Source organism: Dermacentor silvarum, chromosome 4, assembly GCF_013339745.2.
Source record: "Dermacentor silvarum isolate Dsil-2018 chromosome 4, BIME_Dsil_1.4, whole genome shotgun sequence".
NCBI lineage: Eukaryota > Metazoa > Arthropoda > Arachnida > Ixodida > Ixodidae > Dermacentor > Dermacentor silvarum.
The window spans coordinates 8497524-8516387 of NC_051157.2; the positions used below are offsets into that span (position 1 = coordinate 8497524).

General features: G+C 49.4%; 1 protein-coding gene across 4 annotated transcripts in view; it reads right to left on the minus strand.

The window, feature by feature from the left end:
- Positions 1-18864, minus strand: part of LOC119449403 (titin) — an 86578-nt gene that overhangs the window by 41744 nt on the left and 25970 nt on the right. For all 4 annotated transcript variants that reach the window (XM_049665187.1, XM_049665185.1, XM_049665188.1 and 1 more), the window contains 2 exons: positions 11907-12102; positions 8934-9050 (listed from right to left, as the gene is read on the minus strand). In XM_049665187.1, the coding sequence (XP_049521144.1) occupies positions 8934-9050; positions 11907-12102 (313 nt within the window). The remainder of the gene's footprint in view (positions 1-8933; positions 9051-11906; positions 12103-18864) is intronic.

The window sequence follows — 18864 nt, forward strand, 5'->3', positions numbered from 1 at the left end:
CTGTCTCAGAAAACAATAGCTTTTGTGCAATACAACCGAATGTTCGATTCGTTGTCAATAACTCTGAAGCGATACTCGCGATATGGCAGAAATTTGGGCTTGGTACATGATCCTTGTAATACTAAGTATATAGCGCAGGGCGAACACAGACGCCAGTTGTATGCTATTTCTTGAGTCTGTGTTCGCCCTGCGCTACTCAATGCGAAGACGATGATCGCGTTGTACGTGGTTGTACCAAGTGTTCCCTTTAAGTCATCGTTACAGGTGTGGATGGCGTAAGCTTTTTAAAGTATTCTCTCGCCACCTGACAGTGCCCAAACTGTTATGAGTTGTGAATGCGAAATGCTTACGCTGAAGATAATTGTATCAGGTGTCTTGTTTTGACAAATTCCTTTGTTTTCTTTCGGACAGTCAAAGCTACCATCGGAATTGACTTCTAATATTGTCGAATCCTTGTCATGACTTTGTATATGGGATTTCTTCTAATGCACTAGCAATTCTAATAAAACGTACATTCACCAAGGTGGCGCAGTGGCCTACGCCAGCTATTAGAGTTGGAGTGGTTGTATTTCATTTCTTATTCGGGCTGAGGGTATTAGGCGGAATTAGACAACGCTCATGCCTTGAGCGCACGTTAAAAGAACACCACGCATTGCAGCACTGCGAGCCCGTGTGTTGCATTGGGATGTTGAAGACCGCAATAATGTTGAAGACCGCAACAAGAATTACATCCTTGACCTGCTTCTGGTAGATGTCGTTTCAAATGTAACTTCGATCGGAAGTATTGCGTGAGACTCTAGTGATCACTGTGAAATCGTTGCATCTGTACCATGTCTACTGCTTGCCTGTAGTTTAGTTCATAGTTTCTTTTCACGAAACAATCTGTAACCAACAAAACAAATATCTCGCCACGGATTTCGTAAATTAGTACTTTCTACAAAATGAGACCAATATTTGGTTATGACCTCACGAGTATTATCAGAAAATTTTCACCTAATTTAGGATAATTTGCTGTTTTCACTTAGAAAACTAAAACTGTAAACTGCGAAAGCAAGTGAATAACTCCTATATACGAGGGGAAGTCAAAAAGTACAGATACTTTTGTAATTTCTCGCACTAGGGTTTGGTAACACTGCTAGTATCAAGCGCTGAATTAGTGTCGTCTGCAACCCTTCTATGGAACGTCTTATTCCCGCGTTAGTCGTTAGAGTGTAGCAGACCATTAAACATGGCAGCTCCATTGTCGATCTGCACCAGGGAGGAAACGAGGGCAGGGATTCGCTTTTTTTGCTTGAGGAAGGTGTCATTCGTCGAATGCAAGCGCAGTATGGTGACAGTTGTTTATCGCGAAGCAAGATCTACGAATGGTTAGAGCGTTTCATACAGGGAAAACCTTCTTTATATGACGCGTAAAGATCGGGCAGGCCATCGATGTCAACGACTGAGGAGAAGAAAGTAGTTGAGGGTACGGTGATGGAAAACAGGCGAATCACTGTGGACGAAATCGCCAATACTTTACGTATCAGTCATGGTTCAGCGCATTCCATCTTACACGGCAGGCTAAATTTTCGGAAAGTGTGTGCAAGGTGGGTCCCGAAAGAATTGTCAGCGCCGCATAAGGCACAAAGGTTGGACATCTCGCGTAAACATTTGGCCCATTATCGTCGCGAGGGAGGTGGATTTCTACAGCAAATTGTTACTGTAGATGAAACTTGGGTACATCATCACGAACCGGAAAGTAAGCCTGCGAGCATGGTTTGGAAACACTCATCATCACCAGAAGTTAAGAAATTTAAACGTCAACCATCAGCTAGTAAGATTATGCTAACACTATTCTGGGACAAGGAAGGTGTGGTAGCCGTTCACTTCACCGCAAGAGGCGAAACTGTGAACCGTGAGAACTATTGTGATGTGTTGCGAACTAAACTGAAACCTGAAATCAGATCCGAACGTCGTGGAAAACTGCGAAAAGGTGTCATCCTGCAGCCAGATAACGCTCGGCCACATTCTCCCAAACGGACGGCCGAAACAATAAAGGAGTTGAGATTCGAATTGCTGGGACACCCGCCATACAGTCCAGACCTGGCTCCAAGCGATTTTCATGTTTGGACCATTGAAGGAAGCGCTCAGGGGAAGAAGATTTGCAACCGATGCTGAAGTCATTTATGCGGTGCAAAGTTGGTTACAGGTGCAACCCAAAAACTCTTTTTTTTCCGACGGAATCAAAAAACTTGTGAAATGTTGGACTAAGTGCGTTGAAGTGCAGGGAGGTTACGTCGAAAAATAATGTATGTTTCAGTTTCAGTCCCTTTACTTTTTGACTTCCCCTCGTATATATATTGTGAGCGCTAACTGTGCAGTTCATCATCGTCTTCATCTGTATATACCCATCCTCATAATCATTCGTCGGGTTGGTGCTCGTTGCATGGCTGGCTCACGCTGTGTTGAAACACAAGAGCTCTGCCTTTGTCTCGGGCGCCGTCTCACAAGTGGTGCGTTGCTTTCCCCGTCCTCTTGCTCTGCCGGTCACCCCTGGAGCTCCGCTCTGGTCGACGGTTGTGCTCGCCAATACCAGTCATGGCAGAAACGGACGCATCCACTGCTGCACGCCGCGAATATGATACGCGCGCCAAGTTCTCGCTCACGCTGAATGAGAGGTACTTTTCGATCACCTTCTGTTGGTCAGGAGGCTCGTTGCATTCCGCGCTTTTACAAGCGAAACAAAATAACGCACGCCGCGAATATGTTGCGTGCGCCAACTTCTCGCTCACGTGGAATGAGCTGATCTAGAGTTACTGTATATGCTACCAAAGGTCCCGTAGGGAGCATATACAGTAACTCTAAGCTGATCCGAACCGAGGTGCCGCACACCGACCGCGCCGCCAAACAGAGAGGGGAAAAAAAAAAAAAGAAAATGGTGATACGTCATCGGAGGCGAGGCCATGTCATCGAGGCGAGGCCACGTCATCGAGGCGAGGCCACGTCATCGAGGCGAGGCCCCGCCCCTGCACGGATTTGTTATGAAAACAGTCGCACCCGCCTTAGCCGCCGCTTAAAGCTTTACGAATGATGATGATGATGATGATGATTATGATGATGATGCTTTATTGGCATCCCCTTTGAAACGGGGCGGCGGCAAATAGTCACCTAGCCTGCTTGATTTAATCTGGTATACTATACATGTTCTTTATCTAGCATTTTTGTATACCCCTCTCATTATTCTTTCTTTTTCAAAAATTTACCTTGTACCGCTACCTATGATTTTAAGAGATCAAATCGTATCCATCTTTTCCCTGATTTTATTGCGATATCAATTATATGAACACTCCAAAGCAGATTTCTGCCGTCGTCGTTGCCGTCGCCGTCGCCGTGAGGTTCCGTATGACGTCAATGGAGATGAAATCGTCGCCGCGCGCCGCCGAACGCTGTATGTGTGCGAGTGAAAGGGCACGAGGGACGCGCGCTTTCACGGGGAGTGAACCCACGGCGGAGAACAAACGCGCGTTCTGCGCCGTGCTCCATTAAGGGCTGCAGAAGTAGGCGTCTCTTTCCTCCTTTACAATCACCATATATGTAGAGCAAACGCGCCTTCTTCCGACGCGCCAAAGGCCGTGGGGGAGAGGGGGAGGGAAGGGAGGCGACGTTTACCTGCGGCACCAAGTGCCTATTTATATCAGAGGCTCCGGCAACAGTCACCAACGCCGCACGCATTTTGAGCGAACGCGGGCAAAACGCCGATGGCGTCGACAACAGTTCTGCGTGTTGCCGGTGCTGCTGCATGTCCAAGTTTATACAGCTGATAAAGCTACTATCATTACTCCGTATAGCTCTCTACAAATTTGCTATCGCAATTGATGCTTCGCCTTTCAGGTGAAACTGCGACAACTTTTTTTCCCACCAGTACTCTAATCGTCTCTTGCTTATCTCTACGGCTGATCTGTTGATGTTTTCTTCCACTTTCTTCTGGGAGTTGCACGTTACTCCCAGAAGAAAGTGGAAGAACACGTTACTCCCAGTTCTCGCTGGGCGGATCCCGTGGCATTCCATTAGGATGTGCTGAGTGGTCTCTGGATCTTTACTGCAGCATACACATGCCTCATCTAGTTCCGAATATTTGTTACGGTATGTTTTGGTCCTTAGGCAACCGGCTCGAGCCTCAAATAGCAAGGTATTGCCCTTTGTGTTATCGTACAGATTTTCCCTTCTAATTTCTTTCTTCTCATTCTTGTAAATCTCCATTGTCCTTTTTATTTCCATTCTTTGCATCCAATTCATGGTCTCTATTTATCTCACTTTCTTTCTGATGACTCCTGGTTGTCTATTTACAGTTTCGATTATCCTGTACTTGGTTGCCAACTTCCTTGACCGCTTCCTCCATTCTGTGTCCACGCTTTTCATGTAAAGATACTTGTGCACTTTAGCCGCCCATTTATTTTCATCCATGTTCCTGAGCATTTCAAAACTAATTTTGCTCTGCGCTTCTCTGACTTCAAACCCATGTCACCCTGCACTGCCTCATTTGTTGTATTACCGTGGGCTCCCAAAGCCAACCGGCCCAGTGATCTTTGGTTAACTTCCAAACCCGACACGATAACCGATTTTAAGCATAGAATGGCATTTGCGAATGTTAGCGCTGGCACCATTACTCCTTTCCAGATTCCACGCACCACCTCACACTTATTGTGGCCCCGCAGTGCTCTGTGTTTCATTATTGCTGCATTCCGCTTCCCCTTTATTTTCAGATTATCTTGGTGGTTGCTTGAGTAATTCTTTCCTTCGTTTATGTGCACCGCCGCTCCCGCCACAGTGCCACCTAGCGACGCCTCCGCAGAGTATTCTAGTTCACAGCGCCGCTCGCTGCTCTGCCGTAGCTCTGCCTAGCTTCTCCCCACAGCAGCGCGGGGGCGAAGCTGGGCAATGACATCGCCCCAGAGTATATAGCTCCGCCGAGGCGCGGAGACACACTGCGCCTGGTGAGTTTACCTGCCGAGCCGCCGCCAGAGGCATCGGCTGCAGTGACGGACACCGGGCGCATTCGGCGCGAACGCGGGGAAACGCGGTCGGCGTCGGCAGCAGCTCTACACTTTCCACTACTTAAGAGAAATGAAATTCTACGCTGGAATGATGGAGCCAATGTGGAAGAATACGACGACGACGAACGCGGGAGTAATGGCACGAGCGCGTTCGCGCGGTTGCGCCGAGGTGCGCCAACGTGCCAGTTGGGGAAAAAGACGACGATGCTCGAGAGAGAACGAAATTAAAGCTAATGAAAAGGCTAAGTTAAAGCTAAAAGAGAACCAAGTTAAAGCTAATGAAAAGACAAAGCTAGGGAAGGGCCGCCAGCTTCGCTGTTTGCTCAGACTTCGCGCCACTAGTGTGAAGCTGCCGCCATTTTTAAGCTTGAGTTCCAGCCGTGCCGGGCGTCACTCAAAACTCAGCGCAGCAAAGTTTTAGCGGCGAGGGTGAGAGAGGAGAAAGGCGCGCGCGGAGCAGCAGGTGGGTAGAGCTAAAGAGAGGGTAGCGATGACGTGCAGTGGATAGATCGAGGGAGAGTGTGCGCCAAGCAGTAGTTGAGGCGGAGTTTTTAAGAGAAGTGATGACGTAACCATGACGTGCAGCGTTCTCCTGAGCTGAAGAGAGCATGCGCTGGCGGCGTCGTCATTCTGCCGAGAGCATGGCTAGGAGGAAGAAGCAGCTTTCTCTCGAAGATGAAGAGGCGCGGCGTCATGATGCTACTCGAAAGCGGCTTCAACGACCATGCGCAGATCCGGAATTCCGAGCAAGGGCTGCCGAAGCAAAGCCACGGAGGAGGGTTGGAGATCGAGAGTTTTCAGAGAGAGAGAGAAGCTGCGTCTCGGCAACGCTACGAAGAAGCTTACCGTGAAGATAGACAAACAGATGTTAAAGCAAAGTTAAAGCTAAGAAAAAAATTCAAGTTGATGCTAAGTATGAGCCAAGTTATAGCTAAGTAAAACCAAGTTGAAGCTAAGTAAAAGCTAGTATAAGCCACCAGCTCTGCTGTTCCATCAGTCTTCGCGACGTCAAGTCTGTGAAGCTGGCTAATTTTTTTTTATTTATATAAATTTTCGCTGCACTTTTCTGACAAATTACTTCGACGAGAGGAAGGCAAAGCAACTAGGAAAGGCTTGTGGGTGAGCGGGGAGCCCTTGCGGTGTCAGGTGTAAGCAGCATCATGGCCATCAACTATGTGTACGCTGACATTAGGTATCGCACTCAAACGATTTTGAACTTGGCGGAAGCAACCGACATTGTGAAATCGCAGAAACGAAAGGCGGACAACGTTTGCAGTCTGAGGACGTTGCATAATGAAAATTCCTCAAGGTGACATCACCTGAAATAGAAGTAACCAATATAATTTTTTACGACGAAAACCAGCCAGCCTTACCTTGGGACTTGCAGCGCACACCGGGACAATGACAGACGAAGAGAAGAGCTGACACCCAGCTGTTTTTTTTTTATTGCCCGCGAGTAACATATGTATCCGCACGTGAAGTTTATAATCATGAAACAAATGATACAACCAAATGCTGCCTGTGTGCCGACTGGGAAACAACCTAAGTGGGCGCACGGCTTTCCGCGCATCCTGAGTGTGTCGATTCTTTTTGCAGGAGAGCGATGGAAGTCTTGCTGACAGCACCACCCTTAGCAATGGCCGCGGCTTCGATAATGATTCTCGTTTGGTCATTCATGTGCCCTTCCGATTACTGTCGTGTTTTCAAACCGAGGGGCGCATCCGCAATCCGAACAGTGTAACGCTAAGGGACCGTCCACTTTGTGTTCTTGGAGACGTTTGCGTTGTTGGAGTTGTTCGATGATTATAAGTTTCACGTGTACATATACAGCGTGTCTTCTTTAATCAACACAGATTTTTGTAGCGAGAGCTAAATTGGCCGTATTCTCGCCGGTTTGCTGTGGCCGGTGGCCGCACCACGAGCTGAGCCGTTGCCTAGCAACCGCCGCAACTGGCAGCGCCGCTCGTCGCGCCATCAGGCATGACGTCAGAGGAGGAGCCGGTGAAACCGCGTGGCAACAACAGAGGAGGAGCCGGCGTTGCATCGTATAGAAGGGTTGGCTCGGTGGGATTCGTCGGCAGATATGCAAAGTGAGTCGGAGAGACTGAAAGAAGTCAGGCTTCGTAGTCGGAACGAAACCAAGAGGAGGCAGCGAGCCGAGGAGACGGAGGAAGAACGAGCCACACGCCTCGAGAAACGTCGTCAGTACAAAGCGGCCAGGCGAGTGGATTCAGATGAGGATAGCACCCGAAACATGTTCAAGTCACTGGACGACAACCCCTTATCATCCTGCCTTACCGACCATCGGGCCTTCCTTGTGGCAATTGAGAAACAACAAGATGAAGATTTTCAAAATAAATGCGTTACACTTTAAAAATGTCTAGTCTTTAATGTAACCATAACTTAACGAGAGGTAACAACCAAACCTAAACAATCAGACGTACGAAGCTAAATGATAAAGATGTAACGGTAGAGAGAACCAAGCTAAACAAAAAAGATTAACCGCACCTCTCGCTACGCACACCCAGGCATAACCGAGTTAAGCCACAGCCAACTTTTTGTCAAATAAGTAGTGAGAGCAGCGAACGTGGCGTTTTAGCGAACGAGTTCCTAGGCAAGGTGGGCACATACTTTGCCGCTACAGAAGACTAATTAACAAAAATTCATTAACTTCTTTATTAGTGCCTTAGGGGCAGTTATATGTAAATGGCAAGTTTGGAGGCATTGACATTTTCATGCACACCCATTTTTTATTATCTTGAAAATTGTATCTTAATCGAGATATTCACCACTAAATTCTAAAGCTCAATCGAGGCAATAAATACCGAGAGTGAGCGCGTCCCGCTGCGCGTCAGACGGCAACGCCCCGTAAAGAAGTGTGGGAAAAGTTTAAATGATAGCATGCCGCGGCAAATCCTGACCCGATACATAGCCACACATAGCCAGCCAAAGCGTGCCATATCAGTAGCTGCCGCGACTGCCCGAGACGTTCAGCTTCAAGCTTCCTCGCGCTTGTCGTCACGGGGCGTTACGGTCTGATATGATAGTGGGGCCACCTTTTCTGCGCTCTTGCGGCCCTCGGTTTCGATATTGCATGGATTTGGCATTGAAATACAATGATGAAAATCTCAAATTAGATGAGACTTTCAAGATCCCCCCCCAAAAAAGCAAAAAAAAAAAAAAAAGCTGGGGCTTTAAAACGTGACTGCCTTCACATTTGACAATTAAACAACTGCCCTAAGGCATCAATAAAAAGTTAATACATTTTAGTTAGTCTTCTGAAGCTCACGTTATTAGCGGAAATGCCGGCGTTCACCTAGGAACTCCTCTGCAAGAACGCCACGTTCGCTGCGCTTATAATCTTTCTTATAAAAAATCTGTATTGTCAAAAAAAAAAAGAAGAAAGGAAAGAGAGAGAGAAAAAGCCCTGAATATGTTACTCGCGGGAAGTAAAAAAAAAGAACAGTTGGAAGTGAGTTAGATGGGCTGAATATTAGGCGTGTTGGTATTCCATACTCAAGAAAGAATGCCGCAAAAGAACATGGATGAGCTAGAAAACAGGAACGAGCGCTCCTGTCTTCGTCGTTTCCTGTCCCTGCCCCGATGTGCATTATGAGTCACAGTAAAATGTGGAACATCAGCTATCCCGGTCTCAAACCTTGCGACAATTTCACTACAGCTTTGCAGAACCTCAAAGGAGACCACACGCAGGCGCAGTTCCAAGCAACGGTAAGCGATAGTTCGAACGAGCGATGATTACCCAACACCTGCTTCACTTCACGACTCGCTGTAGCGCGCATATGAATAGTTTTAGGTATTTACCACGGATACGACGCATCGTCGTCGTTGATGGGAATCAAACCAATGACGCCCGTACTTGCATCAAACAGCATCACTCACCGATTACGTAAATTTCGTTGTTGAGGAATACGCAGCGGTGGCCGTAGCGAGGCAGCGGCATCATGTTGCAACGACGCCACTCGTTTTCCTCCAGGTTGTAGCGCAGCACCAGGCAGCCTGCAGCGAATGGGTTGCTCCCGTTAACGCTGAATTCTAGCAACCCTACATCTACCGCCGTTCCATACCACGTGCCGTTCCCTTCAACAGGGGCGTACCGTGCGCAGGGTACAGAGAGGGCGATGGCTAGTCACCAAGGGAGCAGACGAGAATCTACGGACGCGATCACAACCGCAACGGCTAAGTGAGGATCTGGTTAACGTCTACAGCGTGTCCCAACTATCATGCACCAACATTTAAAAATGTGCAAATGCCACGTAGCTGGACGGAACCAAGGTAATGATTTTTTCCCATCGCTTGAAGATACTCACAATACTTAATTAATTATTAAACTTCTCAAATATTATAATTAGATGAAAAGTGTCAATGAGAGAATTGTAGAGCAACATGAGAAACTCCCGCTACAGCTTTATGTTGCTCAATACGTGCTACATAAATGTGTGTTTCCGAGTGTGAAAGAACTCCGGGAATACACACACAATTGCCGCGCGACTGGTCGCTCGAGGCACTCTGCGTGACTGACGGTCCCTCGGGACAAAGAATGCTTCACCGGCAGACATGCAGCTGTGGAGTGCTGTTCACGCTTCGTCGTTTTCTCGAGGCCAAGGAGCTGGCGGCTAATTCAGGGTCACCTGGGGCGAATCAACGAGCAATTATGTCTCGTATCTTCGGCCGTTCGACTGCCGGGGAGCTGATGGGCGAGACGAGTTCTGGGACCTCAGGCTGCAACGAGTCAGCGGCCTCGTGCGGCGCTAAGACGACAACGTCGCTTTTGGGGTGATTCCGGAAAGCACCAGCGCCTGGCCGGACTAACTACGTCGGCGCCGACTGTGACGCGCAAACCAGGAGCCCCTTTCCGAGACGACAGCAGCTGCCGCCTTCCTGGGAAATGGTGGCTTCCGCGAAGGCCAGTATCCGGACCCTGTCAAAGTGACCGTCGCGGAGAGGCCACAAATACTTGAAAGGGGCCAACGTCGAGCTTTCCCGTGGGAACCACGTCGACGTTTGATACCCAAGTTGCCACCCGTTGCCTGGTGTGCGGGAGCGATCAGGCAACATTGGAGGCGGAGCCTGGCTATATGGATATTGCGAACTGGTCAGCTTGCAAACTGGTCAAGAACTGCAGTGAATTCCCTCATCGAGTGAAAGAGGGAAATTAACGGCATAAAAAGCGGAGCTTGAGTGTTGTGTGGACGCTCGATCGACCATGGAGACGCTGAGACATGCAAACGCTCGGACATGTAACGACTTGGCAGGTAGAAAGCTCCGATACCCATGGAACCCTTGTTTTAAAATATGTACATATGTATATAAAACACTGTTCTCAACTTTCTGGATATCTCCTCCTCCCGGCACTTGGCACGACACCACTCAAGGAACATTCGTGGCATGCAACAGCGTGCATTCCGCCCATACCGCACTGGCTGAACCACGCCGCTTGCAGCTCCCGTATAGCGCCAGAGTTTACTCTAGTAATTGTTGTATGGTCCTGGGCGGATGTGTGTCGGCACCCGGCGGACAAAATTTGGAGGACGCTTCGCCTTTTAAGAGTGGAACGCAATAGCATTCAAAGATCCCTGGCTGCTTATCAGGCTTTTTTTCGTATATTCAAATTACAATCCGACGCTATCCCGTCTGTAGGTGGTTGTGATTAAGTCGTACTTTACGTTTTTTCTGACGGATTTTACTTTGAGAAATTCAATTTTTGTTCACTAACGCCTTGCACCACGCGAAGGGCCTGCCCGGTCGGGGTGGTTCGGGATGACGTGGTTCGGCATGGTTATTTCCGCCGACGACCGACGCTTACGCCGACGCCGGATTTTCTGTGACACGGGGCCCTTGACGCTTTCGCGTTGATATATGGCGTCGGAGTCTCGTGCGTCCACAAGAAGGTGGCGGTAAGCCTACAGAAGGTTGTGTGTTGACAAATTCACCTATCCAAGCCTAGATGGCGCTACTGGTTTTTGGGGACACGAAACGGAAGAACTAACGGAACAGAGCAGGAAATGGCCCTGGGCAGTGGGCACCTACCTAGCCAATACGCATTAAAACAGGAGACAGAGGTGCGCTAAGGGATAGCGCCTCCCTGTCGTATTTTAATGTGATAGCAACTAAATGGACACTCCAGGCGCATTTCTGCCGTCGTCGTCGCCGTGATGTTCCATGTAAAGTGCAAGGGCGATAACCGCACTACGTATGCTGTATGTGCGAGTGACAGCGTGCGAGGGTGAGCTGGCAATGGCGGCTCAATCTCGCGCGCGCAAAGTAGGAAAGCGGGGACTCCGGCGGCTGCTGCGTATGGCGCGGCCGCGCGAGCCCTATTTGCGATGTGCGCTGTGTTTTCGCCGCTTAGCTAGCGTTGAAGCGAGATGCAGCACGAAGGTCATTTAAGCGTAAAGGAAACGAATTACAGAAAGAAGAGACGAACACATTTCAGCGATGTTTGTCGCCTCTTCTGCTAACATTTCGTCTTTTTGCTGCGAATGCGAAACAACCACTTCGGCTCATCATATATAGTGAAAATATCCCAGCTGTGAATGAACAAGGATTGTTAATGACGTAGTCAGTGCTTTGTTTTTGAGGAGGGAACTGTAAAAAATTGAGGACTGGAGAAGCTTGGGGTTCCGTTCCTCGTCTGTATAGTTCTACACAAATTTTTTGGTTAAAGGTTATCGCTTTTTCTAGGCATGGTGTTGAACATTTCTTCAAAATTTGAGACCTCGATATACGACTCCCGAACTTCTGCTGATCCCTCGATAAGACGTTCGATGGTGGCGTCGCCAACCGCACATTGTCTGCCCTGTGATCGTACAGCGGACTCAAGGTCACGGCGTTGATGTCGCGGGCACGACTCACCTGTGAGCACTTCACCCAGCGCTGACAAGTTGATGCCCCCAAGAAGGACGATGGTGGGCGTGCGCACATCCTGCATGCAGTGTGACGGCCACTTCTCGAGATCCTTGGCAGGGTTTATCTTCCAGTTCATGGGCACCGCTTCCTCCCACTCCTCGCTCGCCGGCGTCAGCTTGCGCATCATTTCCGCTATCGAAGGCTGCGCAGAGAAGAACCCTCTGAGACAAATACACGACGTCTCCGTGCGCCGCATATACAATTCTGAGCGTTGTATGAACTCGTTCCATCTCAGACATTCAGTTTCTTGCAGAGGGTCAATATTGGACTAGAAGGTGACAGTGAATTTTCTCCCATCACCCAACCTGAAGCAACAACGAAAGAAAGAACAATTCGAAAGCAGCTTCCTCCGACCTTTTTAAGATGCTCACCCTTCCGGAGCATCGCGCGCTCTCTAGTTAATCCATAAAGTTGGGCTCATTGGAACTGTGACATTATTAAAACATTTCCAACTCAAAGAGGAAAGAAGGCAAAAGTATACAAAGCAACCGGACAGAAGGAACTCTGGATCGAGAAGTATCGTTACTTTTGTCCTGTTGCTTTTTATCCTACTGCCCTCCTTCCCGTTTTCCGCAGTTAGCGCTGGAGAATTTGAATGAAGTCGCGGTCTCTACGTCGAGAGTTGAGCAGGTTTATGCTCGTTAGCGACGTAACGATGCCTAGCTGTAGCGATGGACATCCGTGGACGTCAGTATACTGAGATGACCGTAGCCAAAATATTCGTTAGCCATGGCAAAGCCGATCGCTGCTCGAATGCACACTCACTGACTGACAAACGTCTCGCGGAGCCCTATCACGAATATCTAAAAAAAAAAAAATTCACGCAGGAACTCCTCTTGGAGTTGTCTGAGCATGCGTGAGCATTGTTTCTCTTGCTCATCTCTACGCAGCCCGGTGTCATCAGTTTTATGACACTTGACCCGGCCTGTGCAAACGACAGCGCTGCGGCGACACGAACTGGTGCGGACGGTGGCGCAGGTGCATTCATAACACAAACAATGTATGGCAGGGGGCGGCGCCTGGCGCGCGATGACGTTCCGATCATAAGCCGTTATCTCTCTTTAGCGTCTTGTCCATCCGTGTCGAACCATCGTGAACCGTGATCAAGGGACTCCGGCGGCGGCACGGACCAATCAAACGTACTCTAGCACGACCGCGCGGACCCTATCTAAAAAACGATATGCGAAGCGGACAGAGTGCCGACTGCTGATAGCTCCGCGCGCTGTGTTCTCGCCGCTCCGTTCGCGTTGACGCGACAGGCAGCAGGAAGGTAAAGTCGTTCGCCGCTGCGGGCTCTATCGTCTTATGCCACGTACACACCAGCGGCAAAACGTGCCGGCGGCAAGACGCGCACCGCGAAAGCAGCCGCGAAACAGGTTTTTCTTGCCGCGGCAGGGATCGCTCCTGGACCGATTTTTTTGCGGTTTGCCGCGTGCCGCGGATAAAGGAGACCAATGAGAGCGGCCCGCTTCCGTGACGTGCGCGCGGGAAACTGGTGACATGCGGACCCGCCCGACCGCTCGTTTTGTAGTCGCGTCCGCTGTTAGCAGGAAACTCGTTTCGCACTATCATCTGCACGCATCAGCTCCCGGACCGAGCTGACGGATAGTTCGAGAAGGGGGGAGAGAGTCTAGTCTGTCACGTGATTGCCGCAGCGGCGCGCCGCCGGTTGGTGTGGCCGCCCTGCCGCTGCTGCGTTTTGCCGCCGGCGGTGTGCAGCGCGCGTTTTGCCGCTAGTGTGTACGTGCCATTACGGGTTGGAGGGACGGACAGTTTTCTCGTTGGGCAAGCATAGAAATGCTTACGCATTTAAAATACAGTGCTTTCCATCTCGAACGTGCTCCAATTAATGCACGCTGCGTGCATGCTGCAGCTGTATAGAGAGCAGCCGTTGTAGCGGATTTCGCGGCTACAGCTTACCGATGTTGTTCTATATGTGTAAGCGAAACATTCTCTGGAGCTTGGAAATCACATGAGCTTCGGACTTGCTCCGATGTCCTTCAACTTCTTGAGCAATCCGCCTTTTTCATTTTCCTGTGCTGCCCTCTGCCGCACGCCACCGAAAACGTTTTGGTAGGGTGCCGGGGCTTTCGCCGGTCGATTTGTGAACCTGCGCCCTTGTTGAGTGCGCATCGGTTGTGCATTTCGTGGATCGCGAATAATTATTAATGGCTTCTGCGGGGCAGCATGTCGTTCCCATGTAGCACTCACCAACTATATATATATATATAGAGTGAGCAGGCGTGATAGCGCTGTTTTGTCTATAGTGTGGCCTATAAAGGTACGCTAAGTACCCTCTGCCGGCGCGGCTGCTTTAGAGTTTGTTGTCGCTGACTCCTGCACTTGCACCTCGCTTTTCTTTCAATTCTTTTTGCACATTCTTTAGAAATTTCGCATAAATAAGAAATTTTCGAGCGCGCAGCCTTCCGCGTCGGATTTAGCAAAGCGGTGCGCTTGTTTACATCGACATCTACAGCCACAGATCGTTGTTAGCGTCAAAAATTGGGAAAAGGTGCATCGCTGATATGGAAAAAAAATGTCAAAACGTCGAATAAAACAACCATACCTGCTCATATGAGCCGCGTTGTTCCACCGTGAGACGAGTCAGTATGAGCGGTTGAGCCACTTAAACAACGGCGACTTTATTACAAATATTGAGCTGTTTATTTATTATTGATTCTCGCTTTTCTTTAACTTCATTATACTTAGTTTGCGCGTGTAATAAAGCATAATTAGAGAAAGACGTGCTCACATAAGCGCTCATTTGAAGGCCGTGTTGTTCTCCCGCAAAAACGCGGATGCCATCGCCGACACCGATGGTATATAAATGAGCGAGGCGGCTGTTTATGCTGCTGTACCGAATGTACCGTCTCTTGTTTCGCGTTTGACGCAGAGATAAACAGTACATCTCAGGAATTAAGAAATGCGTGAGCATACCAACACGTACAAACCGACCCATCTACGTTGCGAATACGAGCGGCATGCCTACGGGAACGGTGACCTACAGATGTTGGCACAGCCGTTGGGCACAGCGCTGTGTCGCCGCTTGCAGATTATTGTGTACGCGCCGTGCGAAGCGAAGAGTAGTTAATTTCAAATCGCTAAGGCCAGAACTGAACTATAAAAGCAGTTTTTTTCGCCCTAACTTGCTTACTTTTCATTACAGGTCCGCCGGTAGCGGGTGAACGAACTCGACGGAGCCAAGCCTAAGCTTCGCTGAAATCAACATTGGCTCAAACTTCATGTGCACGGCTTGAGAGGGTCGAAGCCTTGCGCATTTCAACCTTTCAACTTCGTAGGCATGTTCTGACTCACTTTGAGCGCGATTATTTATATATACCAGCGAAGGCGTTGCGGCTATCGCGTTATCGGTTCGACGGTCTATCGCGCGGGTTTCGGTCGAACGATGGTATAGGCACGGTGATTTTATCGGTGCCGTCGACAAGAAAGTCCGTCGCAGTACCAAAGTCAGTCTTACGCTACGCACACTTTCAGTACTGCGCTGACGTCGAGCTACCAGTGGAGTTTCAACGCGGTACACGGCACGAGTTATCAGTAGCGCGCGTCCGAGTGCTTTTTTTTTTTTTTTTTCGGGGGACGTTTCCCCGAGATGGAGCCGCACGGCCGCGCGCGCGACCCTTCCAAAACGTTTCGCGACTAATCCGCCAGGCCAGGGCGCATGCGCCGTCGGGCCGTGAAAAAGGCGGATTGTGGTCATCAGTGGTCGCGCGATGCCAGCATAAATCTTTTTTGATTGATTAAGGCTTGAGTAATTGGTGATAATCGGAACATGGAGCGCTTCCTCGTTCATGTTCGTGTTCCAGCTATCTGCTTAGTATACCTTTGCAGCGCTGTATCTTGATGACGTTTTTGAATGAGAGAACGCATTATTCATAGTCCGCCGATCACTAATTGTCATCTGGCATATTTCGTGGCGTAGAGGTCTGAAGCCGCTCTTACGAAACATGTCGCCATCCATCAAGGCAATCAGTTCAGCAGCATAACCGTCGCTCCCGTGGTGTCTTTAGTGGAACCTCCTGGTTAATTAATTATGGGGTTTTACGTGCCAAAACCAGGATCTGATTATGAGGCACGCCGTAGTGGGGGACTCCGGAAATTTAGACCACCTGGGGTTCTTTAACGTGCACCTAAAGCTAAATACACGGGTGTTTTCGCATTTCGCCCCCATCGAAATGCGGCCGCCGTGGCCGGGATTCGATCCCGCGACCTCGTGCTCAGCAGCCCAACACCATAGCCACTGAGCAACCACAGCGGGTGGAACCTCCTGGTTAGCTCAGATGGTCGAGCGACCGGCCCGGAAGGGCTCCGGGTTCAAATCCCGGGCTGCAGGACAAATGTTCCTTCAACTGCGATTTCTGAGCAACCCGTTGTGTTTCCTTTGTAGCTTCGTGCTACTTATGGGTGTTTTTTCCTGTCGTGAACTTTCCTGTACCTTGCGGTCTGTCGCAGAACTGATTTGCCATGTGTACATTGTTATGATCGGCTTGGAACTGCACCTGTGAAATGTGGGAATCAAGCTCGAGCGCCTTTCCCGTGACGAGATAATCCTCTTTCATCCCCGAGAGAGCGTCTGACCTCTACGGAGCAGACGAAAACAGCGAGCTACCAAGAAGGAAGACCCGAGGGAGAGGAGGTCGCCAACTTGACCGCCCGACAGAGGTCTGACACTTCCACAAGTTCCCCGAAGGAGTCATCGCCAGGTTATGCCTGGAATCTGTATCTCTCCAATGTGGGAAGCAAGCCCCAGCACTTTTCCCGTGACGAGATAATCCCCTTCAGCCCCGAGAGAGCTCTCACCTCTACGGAGTAGACGAATACGGCGAGCTACCAAGGAGGAGGACCCGAGGGCGAGGAGGTCGTCAACTTGACCACCGGAGAGAGGACTTCCACGAAGGAAACGCCGGCCACCACGAGGGGATTTAAGGCCGTCCTGGCCCCCGTGTTAATCAGAACCGCTCGAGACTCGGATAGAGTCAAAACCATGTACCAATGAAGTGAATACAATCTTTTCTATTTTTCATCATCACGATGCCCGCCTTCATCGTCGTTTCCTGATTCCTGCGGTGACGACCCACCTCACCCGGTCGAGATTATATCAGCTGGTTGGCAGCAATGGGATACTCCACCCTTCGTCCTGGCTTCAGCAGAATGGTGAGCGCTTGACTTTCTTTGAGAATTTGCCAGGTTTTAGCTTGTGTGTTTTCTAAAACGGTAAATTAGTTTCTGTACGTGCAGGCTCCTGTTGAAAGCTTCCTCACGTCACAGCAGAGTAAGAAAGTCCTCGTTTGGGATTGACCATGGATTTGAGCAAACGGAGAAAGCCAGAGTTGTTGTTAATTTGTGAAGAGCTGGGAATTGAGGTCGGGAAAAGTCAGAGAAAGCCGCAGCTTATTGACGCGATTGAGAAGTGCGGGGCTCTTGAGGACGAAATTTCAGAAGCATGGGAATAGATAGAGAAACGAGCTGAGAAAGCTGATCAAAACGCTGCAGAAGAGAGGGAAAGGCAAAGGTCTGAGAAAGCTGAACGAAGTGCTGCAGAAGAAAGGCAGAGAGCTGATCAAAAGGAAGCTGCAGAAAGAAAGGAACGCGAGGAACAGAGAGCTCACGAAATAAGGCTAAAAGAACTAGACGTGCAGCGGGATCTGGCCAGTCAAACAGTCAATGAGGGGGAATGCGCCGTGAGAGGGAGAGCAAAGGAAGAAAGGCGATTCTCCTCGCGTTTACGGCCTCCCTCCCTGAGACGCAAAAGAAAGCTGCGGCCACACGAATTGACAGGTGACGGGAGGGGGCAGTGTGTGTCTGGCACCCTTTATTGCCCATGGCGAGGCCCAATGACTTTCAGATTGCGACCTAGTCGAGTGTGCTTTAGGAGGTAGTAATTGTCGAATTGGGCGCCTCCATAAGGTTCCCGTTTGTAAATTTGTAAATAGAGCACGTTGCATTTTTTTTTCATTTGTTAGTTATTAAGACCTTATTTCTTTTAATTTCAAAGGTTCCGCGTTAATCTCGGTGATTCGTTGTGATGATTGTTATGCGCGCCAGTTACGCGAATAAAACTGCGAAGCAGGTTTTGCGACGGTGGTGGCTCGTGAACGCGCTGTTTTGTAGATAGGCATTGATATGGAGGTTTGTAGAAACAAACCATTTTGGGTAATTCAATGCTTACAGGGTAGGTGCGTTTATCGGCTACCATTGCAGATAGAGTATGGCTTGTTTTCTGGCTTTAAATGCCCCTTTATGAATCAGCTTAATTAGGAGTTCAGGCGGTCAGCGCAGAGCAGTACATTTTGCCTTGAAGCGCTGGTTCCTGCAGATACTATTGACCCAACGAGTAACTAACTCACTGCGCAGCATTTATCCGTCTGATCATTTTCAATGCACTCTCGGTCTCCCAATAAATGTGGCTTTCCCGGGCAGGAGAAACAAAAACGTTAGGTATTAGGTTAATTGAAAAATGCACTTAAGTCTGGTTTTTTCCTTTTGTTAATTTTCGGGAAGCTCGGACGAGGGCTGCAGGTTTAATTCTGATAAGGTTCTGCGTGAAGAATGTGTGAACCTGGCAGTTCTCATGGTTAGTTGGGTGCTCTCTGTTTGTTGTGCCTTGGGCTTGGCGTGGTCTATTTCCAGAGGGTGTCACCTGGCCTGCCTTGGAACGAACGGCGAAACAAAGCAGAGGCACGGGGTCTATGGTCTCTTCGAGGTGCTTGGATGCTGCAACCCCTTCGAGACCTCCTGTGGCGGTGGACGGGCTGTTATGATCGGCTTGGAACTGCACCTGTGAAATGTGGGAATCAAGCTCGAGCGCCTTTCCCGTGACGAGATAATCCTCTTTCATCCCCGAGAGAGCGTCTGACCTCTACGGAGCAGACGAAAACAGCGAGCT